This window comes from Gossypium hirsutum, chromosome D09, assembly GCF_007990345.1.
Source record: "Gossypium hirsutum isolate 1008001.06 chromosome D09, Gossypium_hirsutum_v2.1, whole genome shotgun sequence".
NCBI classification, from domain to species: Eukaryota; Viridiplantae; Streptophyta; class Magnoliopsida; order Malvales; family Malvaceae; genus Gossypium; species Gossypium hirsutum.
Genome location: NC_053445.1, coordinates 52,915,107 through 52,928,719, shown reverse-complemented (window position 1 = coordinate 52,928,719; position 13,613 = coordinate 52,915,107). Strand labels below are relative to the sequence as shown.

At 32.4% G+C, this 13,613-nt stretch overlaps 2 protein-coding genes across 3 annotated transcripts; both read right to left on the bottom strand.

Moving 5' to 3' along the window:
* Positions 1-176: 176 nt before the first annotated feature.
* LOC107929002 (serine/threonine protein phosphatase 2A regulatory subunit B''beta) lies at positions 177-5,978 on the bottom strand. 2 transcript variants are annotated; one of them, XM_041101385.1, is made up of 13 exons: positions 5,426-5,978; positions 5,100-5,333; positions 4,438-4,540; positions 4,260-4,359; positions 3,424-3,529; positions 3,142-3,232; positions 2,627-2,768; positions 2,317-2,474; positions 2,256-2,261; positions 2,107-2,200; positions 1,288-1,444; positions 1,052-1,177; positions 177-975 (listed from the first exon to the last, which is right to left on the bottom strand). In XM_041101385.1, the coding sequence occupies exons 1-13, from the start codon at positions 5,573-5,575 to the stop codon at positions 820-822; spliced, it is 1,623 nt and encodes a 540-aa protein (XP_040957319.1). In that variant the 5' UTR covers positions 5,576-5,978; the 3' UTR covers positions 177-819. The 2 variants fall into 2 exon arrangements, with proteins under 2 accessions (XP_040957319.1, XP_016715809.1); XM_016860320.2 differs by lacking the exon at positions 2,256-2,261 and having other exon boundaries at positions 177-1,177; positions 2,327-2,474; positions 5,426-5,972.
* Positions 5,979-7,619: 1,641 nt separating this feature from the next.
* Positions 7,620-12,831, bottom strand: LOC121221041 (casein kinase 1-like protein 10). The gene is made up of 14 exons (XM_041101384.1): positions 12,072-12,831; positions 11,942-11,982; positions 11,099-11,168; positions 10,866-11,014; positions 10,688-10,783; positions 10,427-10,497; positions 9,722-9,783; positions 9,540-9,603; positions 9,367-9,451; positions 9,140-9,266; positions 8,906-8,979; positions 8,742-8,805; positions 8,436-8,569; positions 7,620-8,272 (listed from the first exon to the last, which is right to left on the bottom strand). The coding sequence occupies exons 1-14, from the start codon at positions 12,145-12,147 to the stop codon at positions 7,985-7,987; spliced, it is 1,401 nt and encodes a 466-aa protein (XP_040957318.1). The 5' UTR covers positions 12,148-12,831; the 3' UTR covers positions 7,620-7,984.
* Positions 12,832-13,613: the final 782 nt, after the last annotated feature.

Sequence of the window (13,613 nt, the reverse complement as noted above, 5' to 3'; positions counted from 1 at the left end):
ATTTATATTATAATATACGAAATTTGTATTAATTTACCAATGTTTGTGATTCTAATATCTAATTATAAAAGTATTAAATAAAATTTCATATCTTATAATTCTAAACTCGACTTTAATCATAAACCCAAAACATATAGTACCAAGACAACAAATGAAGGGTAAAAAAACGAAACATATGGAAGACAAAAGATGGCACCCACTGTCCCACATTTTACAATCAAAATTTTGCTTTTCATATTTGTCCTTATGAGCTGTTATTAATAGTTACATGGACTCCCCTATTCTTCTTCAATTGCCCCTAAACAAAAAAACTAATGCATGTGGTATTCTAAAGCTAATCTACCTTCCTATCTACGATTCCTGTATAAAACAGATAATGCTAAAGAAATAGGTGTTATGGACTCAACGGGTATACCATACACGATCAAGCTCTGGATCCTTTCTAGAGTGAGTGTACCTGGCAGATCTCTCTATTGTAAGGACCGAATCAAATAAGTCCCAATTTCAACAGAGTTCAACAAAAACTGTATAAAAAGATGTTATTTACTGTTAACAAAGTTAATATTTCGAAAGGTTTTTATAGTTCTACAAATGAAAAAAAAAAGTCGTGTCATTTTTTTAAATGTGTTAACTATGCCCAATTTGGCCTTATTTGATTCTTTTTAATAGTATAGGGACTATTTTGATTCAGTCACTATAATTGAGGGGCTTCACATGTACTTTCAGCCTTACTTTAGTGACAATAACTCACTCAAGAAAAAGACTGCAACAAGAAACTAGTTCAATTGTATGTATTTACAACAACATTCCTGACTAAGTTTAAAAGGGAGCCTCAAATGATTCATCCCAAATATCTCCACTTCCATTAGAAGCATCTTCAATATCTTCTTCCATGGAAAGCCTAATATATTCTCGATGTGCAAAACGATCCCACTCCGTCAACGTTGGATTTTCACGTTCCAAAAATAAATATATCTTTGTAGTCAGCACCTCGTAAAGAGGGTACTCATAATGGCTTTAAAATTTAGAAGTTAAACTTGGATATATATACCTGACGAATAAGAAAAGGATCACGAGTTTCGAAAGCAATGAACTTATTGAGATTGAAAAGAATGTTAAAAACATGTCCAGAAAGTTTGCAGCTTTTCATGTCGCGTAGGCTGATATAGTCCTCTTTCTGTAATCATCGACACCAATCATGTATTAGCACCGATCATGCAGAAATATGTAGATCTACACACAGTCAAAACAAAAAGACAAGTTATCAGCTGAGAATCCACTACTCACCTCTGGTCTGATCATGTCAACAATCTGGCATAGTACATCCTCAAAGAGAACTGTTTCTTGGGCCATGCATTCCATTCGATGTAACTGCTCCTCGTAAAAGAATTGCAGTTCATTTGGTGTGAGCACCCCATTTCCATCCAAATCAATGCATTTAAACCTAAACAAACAATGTGGCGGATCAGGTAACTTTGTCATTATTAATGATATCTCATATGGGGCTACTAAGAAAACGCAAGGTAAAAGTATTATGGAGGCCCTTGTAATAAGAGTTAGATTGCATTTTGCCCCCTGTACTCAAAAAATGGGCAAATTATTTTAGATTTTTCATTCATTTTTATAGTTAAAAATTGGTCCTTGTACGTCTGAATGAGGTATACATGGCACGCCACATGTAACTGTCCGATTATTTTGTCAAACACGCCTGTTTTTAACAATAGAAATGGGTGGAATTTTTAACAGAAAAGACCGGTTTGCTCTTTGATCTAACATACAAAGCTTAATTTGCCCATTTGTGACTCCTAGTACAGGGACCTCCATGGTTATTTTACCAAAAATGCAGCTAAATTTATTCAAACCACCTCATGCTCATGATTGAAGAGATTGCTACGTTTTAAATTATTCAAATACACAAAGAAGATAAAAAAACCATTTCTCTACCCATCAGTCAAAAGCAAGTACATTTAGAACGATTTTCAATTTGTTCCTCTTCAGCTTAAATTCATGGGGGGGGGGAATCTGTTAGTATAAGACTCCATTACAAGCTCATCAGTAAATAAAGGTTCTCATCTGCTTGAACCAAAGAAAAGGGAGGAAATATACCAGTATTCCAGACCAGGTTCCAATGATTTATCTTCCTCTGACAGTATAAAGTAAACAAAATCTTCATAACCCATTTTCCCCTTAACCTTGGCACCTGAAAAACCAAAAGCATTATCATCTATCTTTGTTCTTTGATATAAAAGAATAACTAAACACTTTCAACAGAATTGATTTATGAGGATAAATAACATAAAGAAAATAGTATGTCACAAGTATGAACCTGAGAAAAAATCCTACCAACAATCCGGTAGGTAAGAGCATGGTTACCATATCTGATAAGGTTCTCTTTATCGATAAAAAAATAATGTTCGGTGTCAAGCTCCCAAAACTTGCAGTATATTACGTAGAAGTGTTCATAAGAGAAGTATCTGCAATATAAAACGGTAGGAATAAAATGTTATTCATTAAATTAGAGAAAATATAAACAAAATGCTGAATGAGAAACAAAACTTATCAGAAACTAATATTATTATCATAAAAAGCATCACCAAATTTGCAGGCTTTCATCTGATCGCTTTACCTTAAAACTTTGTTAATGTCTTCTTCTTCATCCACATGCTGCATTGCAGAAATTAGGTTGCCACACTTCAACTCACGGAGGGTAAGATGGCCAGTTCCTGATCTATTTATATAGTAAAATATTCTATATACAACTGTTTCAGCTGTTACATACAAAATAAGTGAAAATATGTAAGGTAAAACCATATTGAGTTACTATTCGCAAGAATTAGAACTTGACAATGACAGCACAGCATAAAACCTAAAAAGTTCAATAATTTATTTCTTAAGCCAGTGGCCGTACACTAAGTAATATATTGCAATAGTGCCATTCTTTATGTACACTTAACACCAAATGCTAGAAGTTACATCTACTCTTACTAAATATTAAATATGCAAAACTAGAAATACAGTAAGCCAAATATAAGTCTGGAACCTGTTTGACATGCGTGAAGTATGAAATCAAGACAATGCGAATAAATACTCTAATCCCAAACAAATTGACAAAGATATTTGTTGAAATAATTGTGATCATACCATATCTTTCCTGAAACTCTGGGGTGCTTCGTAAAAACTCCAGCCCAGGATGAGATGCCAAAAGTTTGTGTAAAATGGGCTCGAAATCACCCTGTATTCAGATACCAATTACTAAAAGTAGGCAGGGACAATTATTACTTTTACAACCATAGATTTTCCGTTCAGCAGCTAGTTTTTAACATGTCATATCAATACACTATATAATCATATTATTTTCTCTCCTTGCTTGGTATAAGGTACAATCATATTCAAGTAACATGCATTTAAGAAAGATGAATATACCTGAGTAAGGTATCTGCAATGAGGTTTCTTAAGAACTGTATAGACTCGGGTTGCTAAATCCATAGTTAGAAGGTTGTCTCCAATCCAATAATTGACAAATTGATCCCTAAAAGTTACAGCGTGATAAGAACATATCTAATCATAACTTGTTTAGTTTAAAATCAGGTATTTAAACATGCAGGGGCCTTACAATTTTATAATTCAATTATAACTGACTGTGTTTCATAGATAAATCAAGTCTCAGATAGCAAAATCATAATAAAATGATTTGCAAGTTTGCAAGAGGACTAAAATTCCTTAACACCAAAATCTACTCAAGCTTTCTTCAGCAAAAAGAACAACCAAGAACCTAACCAAGATTCAATGAATTACTCTCAGGTTGGTCCTATTTAAATCCTACAGTCTATTTCCGCATCTGTACTCAAACCATTTCATCATCAATGCACAAATTCAATCAAAACCCGTTGAGTGGATTTTAGTAGTTAGGCTGATAATCCCATCCTACCCTTCTCTAAACTACCAATCACAGCCTTCTAAAAGTACAGTAAAAGACTAACCCAAAAAGTGATACAAGACAATAGATATGCCAACATATTCAAGGATCATATAAACCCTAGTTAAGGCTATTCCAAATTCCACAGCAAGGGGTTGCAAAGGTGTGTGATGACTGACCACCACAAAACCACTTCTCTATTTAAGCAAAATATTGCCAACAAAAAATTCTATTCCTTGTTTACATCAGGTCCTCCTCCCTCTATTATCATCCATCAACAGTGGTTCTAGATACCAATACACATATCATGCAACTATAAATCCGAAGGTGCATCAATACGTACCTTGTCACGATACCACTGTCGTTGACATCAATTTTTCTAAACAGAGCCGTAGAGAAAAATGATGGTAGCTTGCAAATATCTTTTGTTACCGCCTTGAACTCTGCCACACATGACATAAAACATTTAACACCGCCATTGACTACAGAACCAGATTAAAAACCATAAATGGTTCCCTCACCATGAATTTGCAATCCCAAATGACCATAAAAGTACTGATCAATCGCAAACAAGCACCGCTCTTTCAATTCATTTGGAGGCGGACAGCCGTTTTTAAAATAAAACTACAAGAAAAGAAAAAACCCAACATTTTCTTTTAGAATTCCATTACCAAAAAAACCCATTAAATTCATCTAAGTTTCGCTTTAAAGTTAATAGGCTAAATTCTTCTATTAGTCACTGTACTTTGAGAAAGTTGTGGATTTAGTCCCTGTATTTTAATTTGATCAATTTTAGTCCTGACCCAAATAGTAACATTTAAATCCTTTTTGGCTAAATTCAATTAGTAGTAATGTACTATGCGTAAATTTATAAAGATAGTCCATATTTTCCAATTCGGATCATTCTAAGTATCTATACTATTCAAATTTTGATATTTCAGTTTTGACATAAATTTCGGTCGTTAATCCATTAACTAGACTTTTAATGAGTGATATCATGTTTGCCTCATTATATTTTGGAAATAACAAAAGTTCATGAATTTAACAATTATTATCTGTTGAGGACTAAAATTGAGCAATTTGGACAGTACAGGACTAAAAATGACCAAATTAAAGTACAGAATTAAATTTACAATTTTCACAAAGTACAGGGACTAATAGCAGAATTTAACCTAGTTTGTACCTGTGGTATCACTTCACGGACCGGCTCGCTAACTAATTTGAGTGGCGAACCTAACAAAGAAGGGCTAGACCGCTGTTTGACGATTCGAGGAGAACCGGAAGTACTACGAGGCGAAAGCGGAGGAGTGCTTGATGAAGGAAACGTTGAGGGCAATGAAGTGGCTGTTGAAACGGCGGAATTCGCCGTCGCATTTGAAAACGATCCCGTTTTGACATCATTAAGCAAATTCTTAACCTAATTACATCAAAACAAAAACAAAATTAAAACGCCATAAATAGGAAAAAAATTAAAAATGAAAATTAAGATGATTAAGATTAAAGCGTTACCAGTCGACTGGTTTCAGGGAGGGAAAGCCAAAGGGAGAAAAGTTCTTCCGCTAGGAAAGGATTGGAATTGAGAGCTAAAGGAGAGAGCTCTGAAAGCTGAAGTAAATCAGGATCTAGAGATGCCACGTCACCTACCACCTCCATTTTCATGATTCTTCTTTCTTTTTTTGAATTTTTTTAATCCCGAATTCAATCCCCCCCTCCCAATCAAACAATGAAAACTGAAAAATTAGAAACCCTTGATCGTCACGTTCAATGGAGAGAAAAATAAAAGATTTAATCTTCTTCATTTTTTTAAAAATATATATGGATTGGATTGTGAACCAGAGTTCCAACGAATTTTCTCAACGGAAAAAAAAAGGAAATTAAATCTTCTTTCTAGTGAATTGAAGAAAAAAAAAGTTGTTTGGGGATAAGAACTCTAAGAAATTCTTGGTTGATTCAGCGGAGAAAACAGGGAAAGAAAAATGTGTGTTTTTTGAGCTTTTACAAGCAATGGCAGGCGAAGTGACTGTTTAATTATGTTTTCGCTTTTTTGGGGTTTGATTTTGCAATTATCTCTGTACTCTTCAAACTTTTAAAATTTGATCGTATACTTTTATTTCAGGGTAAACTCCACAAGTAGTTACCCAAGTAATTTCTTTTTCAGTCACTCAATTAGGAAAGTTACAAAATGATCATGTAATTTTTTTGTCACCCAACTATTCCATTTTATCTTTCTTATCACCAACCGGCTAATTTAAAAATAAAAACACCAAAAAAATATAAGATAACGAGTGACCAAAAAAGACTAAATTGAATAGTTGAGTGATTATTTTCTAACTTTTCATAGTTAGGTGATCATTTTGTCACTTTTCATAATTGGTGACAAAAAAGAAATACTACTAATTGAGTGACTACTTGTGTAGTTTACCCTTATTTAAAAAAAATTGCATTTTTAACTTTTTTTTAATTTGAATATATAGCATATTAATATTTTAAATTTTGATTTAAAATTTTTAAAACAAAAAATGACATTTAAATTTAATATAACTTCTATATCAATTAATATAATTTTCAAATTAAATAATTGAAAAAGTTAAATTCTTGAAATTAAAAATAATAATTAAAATTTAGAAGTATAAGCATTGAGCACAAAATTAGATTTGCTTTCTGAAAATATGACATAGGTGTCCGTAATTTTCAGAAATTTAGAATTTAATATTTTTATTTTTATTTTAAAATTTTAGTCCATCCACTTTATATCTTTCAAAATTTAAATTCAATTGTTAAAAAATACTCAATTGATGTTTAAACCTAAATTTTAAAATATAAAAAATTAAAAAAAAAACTAAATTCTTAAAAGTTAAAAATATAAAAATTAAATGCCGGATTTATTGCATCTTAACCTTGTTTTCATGTCATAATCTTGCACGTGCGCATATTCATGAATATTCTTTCAAACTTAAAAAATATATAATTAGATTGTATTTATGGAATACAATTATCATCTTGTACCTCAGATCATATTTTTTTAAGATGTAATAAAATATTAAAAATTGATTTTCTTACTTTATCAATAGTAGATAAAATAATTATATTAATTAAATATTCTTATAATTGATTTATTACATTTTATAATTGCATTTGAAGGTTTTTTTTTTACATAACATCGCACCATGGCTGTTTACTAATTTATTTTCAATGGTGCATTTTTCATATAAATAAAAAAAATTAAGAAAATTTCATTTTAAATTTTATATTATTATACTTTTATCTATTTAAAAATTAAATATAGGATTTTGGGACTATTAGGACAAGGCGGATCTGATTAAAATTTCATAAAAATATTTTTAAATAAAAAATAATAAATTCAACCTCTTGATCCAGATAACAACCGATTAAGATTAGTTCCAAAAACAATAGGGAGACAAGCAAATAATATAATCACTATATTCACCCCCAAAAAGAACATGACTTGCCTCCACCATTCAAGAAAAAACAAACTTGGATCAAAGTTCATCCGACAATTCAAGTTTTATTATCCCTATATGAATTAGATATAAATATCTAGTATTTAAAAAATTGAAAAATCGGAGTAACATAATGGTATGACCACTACAACATTGTACCAAGCAATACTAAAATGAGAAACAACATTCATCTTACAGATAATAGTAACACAAGATTTGAAGGTATATTAAGAGTCATCATATGTCATAACCAGAAAATCTTTAGGCAGTGTTTTTTGCTTTTTTGGTATCTGATTGAAAGAAACAAAGAAACATCAAGTGTTTATTACAGCTAAACTGTTGGAAATATATGAACAATTTCACCCTAAAATGGGATCAGTTTATCTCTTTCTTTTAGATGCATCATAATAGCAAAGCAAGAACACTTGACGATGGTACGAGAGGACGGGATTGGAAAGTTCATTTTTTTCTGGGGATTGTTGTGGATGGAACCCAATAATGGACGATGACATACGGAGTAAACGGTTTGTAAATACCACTATAGTGTCAATATCTCCATCAGAGAATAGGATAGAGGGAAATTCTTCTTACCAGATGCATGTGTGGTTTATTTCCTTTTCCCACTCCCGATCGTCAAAAGATCAAAGCTTCGGAGGGTGTCATCACGGCCAGCTCTTGTGACTGCAGTACGAGTGAAAGATGATGATTTAGATTCAAAGCCGGGTTGAACTCTCTGAGTCGTTGACATGCGACCACTGCTTGAGAATAATCTGCTAGAACGATTCTCACTTGGCTCACCAGAGGAGCCAGGTTGGCTGTTGCCTGATACAACAACAGGCCGCTTTGAAGCACTATCATTTCTCGAAGAGGAGCGTGTCCTTTCAGAATCAGGTTGCTGAAGGAGAGAAAAGTTTCAACAGAAAATTCATTAACTTTGGTAGTGAACAGCTAAGGCATTTAAACTTGAATTTCTGAGGAAGCGAAATTCAAAGGAAAACAATAAATTAAACGTAAGAATAAAATAAAAAATAAAGAAACGCAGAACCGAGATAGCTCACCGCATCCTTGGATGATGGCACGTCATCTGAAGATCTGTGTCTAGACTGATCACCATGCAAACCATGGCCAGAGACATTCCGTCTTGCAAATGCCTCAACCGCACCAGAAAACCTTTCTCGAATCTCTTGGCCAACTGCAAAAAATAAGGATATGTGCTAAAGACTATAAGTTCACTAATTTAAGGGAATCGGAGTAGCAACATGGGGAATTCAGGTGTCTTAAATATGATATTTTATGTCAAAAAATTTATAACCAGTTAAATTGTTGGAATATATTCTCAAACCAGGTTGTGAAAAGAAACCGACCAGATGGCCTTTCTGTTCTTTCAGCAGATACTCCGGGGGGACTTAAACCTGGCTTTGGGCTTGCCTGTTGAGGAATGACAAGAAACACGTATCAGAATCCTTAATGAAGAACCAAAATCAGTATTTCCATGAAAATCAAGGTCATCGAATTAAAGATCACTGACCCGTGCTCTTGTGCTAGAGCCAACCTGTGGATATCTCAGTATAGTCCAATCAAATACATAGTCAAACTGATATCCTGCACCGGTTATTAATTCGGGAGTTCAATCAAACAGATTTTGTGATAAAAGATCTCACCCAAATTTGTGATGAAGAACTAATGGAAAGATTGGTTAAATTTTCAAATATTAGAAAAGTGACAGATATATGAACAATGGGACTTTAAATAGCGAGTTAACCTTCACGAATAAAAAGGTCCCGGAACAGCCTTTTCAGGTATGAGTAATCTGGTTTGTCTTCAAACCGTAGCGATCGACAATAATGAAAGTAAGATGTAAACTCAGATGGATACGATTTGCAGAGGACCTGAAGATGACATATTACTAGTCAGACATACATTCAATCTTAAATTTATCGAATATGGAGAATAAGCAATATTTCCCGTATTAACAGCAAGTAATGGTACCTCTATGGGAGTAAGCATCTTCTTTTCACTAATTTTGTCATACTTCTGCTTTTTGGTGCCGGCTTTCAGGCCCTGCCATGGAAGGCTGAGACGAGGAACAAGAAACAAAGTTAATAAATGTGACTTATAACAATGTTACTGAAGTAAGCGACCCAGTAATGCGTTCAACCAACCTTCCTCTTAGGAAGTACATAAGCACATAACCAAGAGATTCCAGATCATCTCTCCTGCTCTGCTCTGCAAGTTATATACAGCATAGTCAGATCAAATAGAAAGCCAAAAATGAAACAAATAACAAAGGGTGTTCGCTGAAAGTAAAACAAAAATGAAGTTTTGATGCACTAAGTTTGCTCACCAACTCCGAGGTGAGTGTTAACACTTGCATATCGAGCTGTTCCTGTAAGATTCTTGTTTTCCCTACAAGAAAAAAATAGCACAAGATGAGGTCGCTGAGTTAAATAGTGAATTCACTAGAGAAATATGTATTAAACATATGAGATATACTTATTGGAAGAATTGACAAATAAAGTTAAAACCGGAATAAGTATTAAGCTTTCCTGAATAGTTAATAATATGAAATCAAAATTTTTGAGGCTTCCTAAGTAGGTAAAAGTACCATGAAGACCCTTGTACTAGGAGTCAGATTGCATTTTCCCCCATTTACTAAAAGTTTTGGCAAATTAGTCCTTATACGTTAGATCAAAGAGCAAATTAGTCCTTTCTATTAAAATTTTCATCCATTTCAACTGTTAAAGCTGACATGGCTAACAGAATAACCAAATAGTTACACATGACATGCCAAGTGTACCTTATGCTGACATAGAGGGACCAACTTTTAGTAGTAAAAATGGATGGAGTTTTTAACAGAAAGACCAGTTTGCTCTTTGATCTAACGTATAGGGACTAATTTGCCAATTTTTTGAGTAGAGAGGGCAAAATGCAATCCAACTCCTAATACAATGGTACTTTTACCCCCTAAGTATGGAAATCCCAAAAATAGATGCCTTAAGTTAGCCAATGATTGACGAACATAACTGATGAAAACATTATGGACTATTACCTGTATGGTATGTGCTTGTGTGTTTGAAGATCCCTATATTTTTTCGCAAGGCCGTAATCAATTATATACACCTACAGTGAAAAATAAGAAACAACGGAATTAAACAACACAAACTTGGAGACCCTGTGGTATATTGACTCGAACGATGCTGAAGTGTCAAGCTGAATTTCAGTTAAGGGAAAAAGAAGTTCCCGTGAAAACCTATTCAAAACTATCTAACCAAAAATCTGTAAGCTGCAGGGATTAAACAGAAGAACATGCCTGGTTTGCTTTGCGCCCTAAACCCATCAAAAAGTTATCAGGCTTTATGTCACGGTGAAGAAAACCACGAGAGTGCATGTACTCAACTCTATTTATCTGAAGCAACAGGAAAGAGCAATTATTAGTAAGGCAGCCAACTAACTAGAATAAAAGTTTCCGAAATAGATGGCATACTTACTAACTGATCTGCAAGCATCAAAACAGTTTTTAAAGAGAACTTCCGATTGCAATAGTTGAACAAGTCTTCTAAGCTTGGTCCAAGAAGATCAATAACCATAACATTGTACTCACCCTCAACTCCAAACCATTTTAAATGTGGAATACCCGCTGCACGCATAAAAGAAAGTAAGAAAACTACTCCCTAACTACAACTGACAGTAATAAATAGATTGAGAGAGAAACTAAACTTACTTCCCCCTTGTAGAAGCATATACAGCTTTGACTCATAGTGAAGCTGTGGATGCTTAGTCTTGACAGATTCCTGCAAAACACAAGGTGTACATATCAGAAACAGATACAAAACTTCGAACATTGGCAATACGGTGACATTTCAATTGAAGTATCAAGTGGCAAACAAAGAATAGAACTGTAACCACAACCTATCAATTAAACTTCTACCCAAATTATTTAAAGCACTTTGGCAAATAATGGAAATCTTTCAGCTAAAATACAATGCCCCATGGTCCCTAACTCCTTTATATCATTATACAAGTAAACATATATATAAACTCTCCAACAATGCCTTAATAGCTTGTCATGTACTATCTCCAGAGCAATCTTGAGTTAATTGCAGATATCTCCACTCTGACTAGGTGAACTACTTGAAAGAAGAACAAACATCACTGGTTGATTTTCTTCGAGCTTAATAGGCATAAAATAACTGCTTTGGGCTTAAACATTCACGACATAGCTCTACAACATTAAATCTAGCATCTCCATAGTAGCATATCCATATAAATCAGCTAATAAACTAGTTACTACACCACCCAAAAAGCAGATCAATGACATGAAACACTAGGTATCCAAATGAACCATAAAGAAATGCATCAAAGAATAACATCAGATACAAGTGCAACAATTGTCAACTAAATCAACCATGTATTTTAATATATATATATATAGTGATCAACCACCAATACACTATAGAAAAGAAAACACACAAAAAAAGGAAAACCCTTTCCCCATCCCTAATTAAATTTGTGGGGAAAAACAGTAAAACACCAAATTAATAATAATAATAATAATGAAGATTACTAGCTTAACAGCCACTTCTTCTCCACTTTGTACATTAACGCCTGCAAAACAAGTACATCAAAAAAAATTTAATTGAAGCAGCTTTAAAGAGGATAAAAAAGAATAAATAAATTTTCATTAATCATAATACCTAAATACAGTTCACCAAACGATCCACTCCCGATCTTTCGACCAAGCTTGAATTTGCCACCGATAATATGCTCCATGATCTCTAATCTTTTATTGTAACTTTATCACGATATAAAAGAAACCCTCCCTTCTTATTCCACTTTATTAATATTGAAATTGACTACAAGATGTTTCTCTTCAAACCAACTCTCAGATCCATCAAAAATTCTTACCTATTAACTCCAAAGATCAAAACCCAGATTATTGAATGCTTGTTAGACCCCAAAAATTCCAAAAAAAAAACACCCTGTTATCCCTTTTAAGTGACTAAAGGGGAACCCCAAGGGGAAAAACAACTTGATTGAAAATTTCACGAAAATCCATTAATCAGTGAACCAAAACAAGCGTTTTGGGGTCATTAAGCTGCATTTTCTAGGTGGGGAGAAAAAAAAAGTAGAGGAGATAAAACTTAGGTAGTATTAAAGAAAAAAAAAGGTATATTTTGATTTGCCCCGGAAAAAGGGGAATATGGAAAAGAATCTAAAACAAACAGTTTTATCGGCAAGAAGTTGGGATAATGATCTACGGATCTGAGTTAAGGACAAGGATTTAATTTTCTCGGGAATTTTTTCCTTGAAGTAAACCCCCCCAAAAAAAAGGGAAAACGGATGATTTGCAGAAGAAAAAGTTGGAGCTGGATGATGAATTAGGTGGATTTTTTTTTTCTTCTAATATTTCTTAAGTGAATTTTTTAACAAAAATTACTCATTTGATTTTTTTTAATCTTGGTGTTTGATTGAGAAAGGTGGCCTTTTATTTCTTTCATTTCTATACTTATTTTTTACATTAAATTAGCAGATAATTTAAGTTTTATCTCAATCAAATTTTAGTGTATTTCAACTGATTTAATGTATTTCAATCCACTTCGATTAACACCAATTCCTAAAATATAATTATTAAATTAAATTATTGAATCTAATTAATAATTTTAAAATATATATTTACATATAATTATATTAATATAATTGTGATATATTTATATATTAATATATAATTTATTAAAAAATTAATAATTACATTATAAATCTATATGAAAATAAAAATATTATAAACTCGAAATAATACATTAAAATATACCGGAATTAATATATAAAACAAAGTAACACACTAAAACACATACAATACTAAAAATTTAATTATAAATATATATATATAAAATAAAAACTGAAATAATAATTTGTACTACAAGACTGATTATTTGAAACTGAATTTTTTACTACTCAACTCAATACAAGTTAAGATTTCACAACCTGCTTATAGATAATTTCAAGGAAATGATATTTTTTATTGTAAAAGAATATTATTCATTAAAGAATAAAATAAATTGGTCATGTTGGGTTTGGTGATTTAGGTTGTCTTGTTTTCATGATATATTTTATAAGCTATAGAATCTTATTTTAATTCATATGATTTAAAATTAAATAATAAATCAGATATTTGAATTTCAATATGATAATTATTTTCCTTTTATTTTAGATTCTAAATTTTCTAAAAAATATTGTAG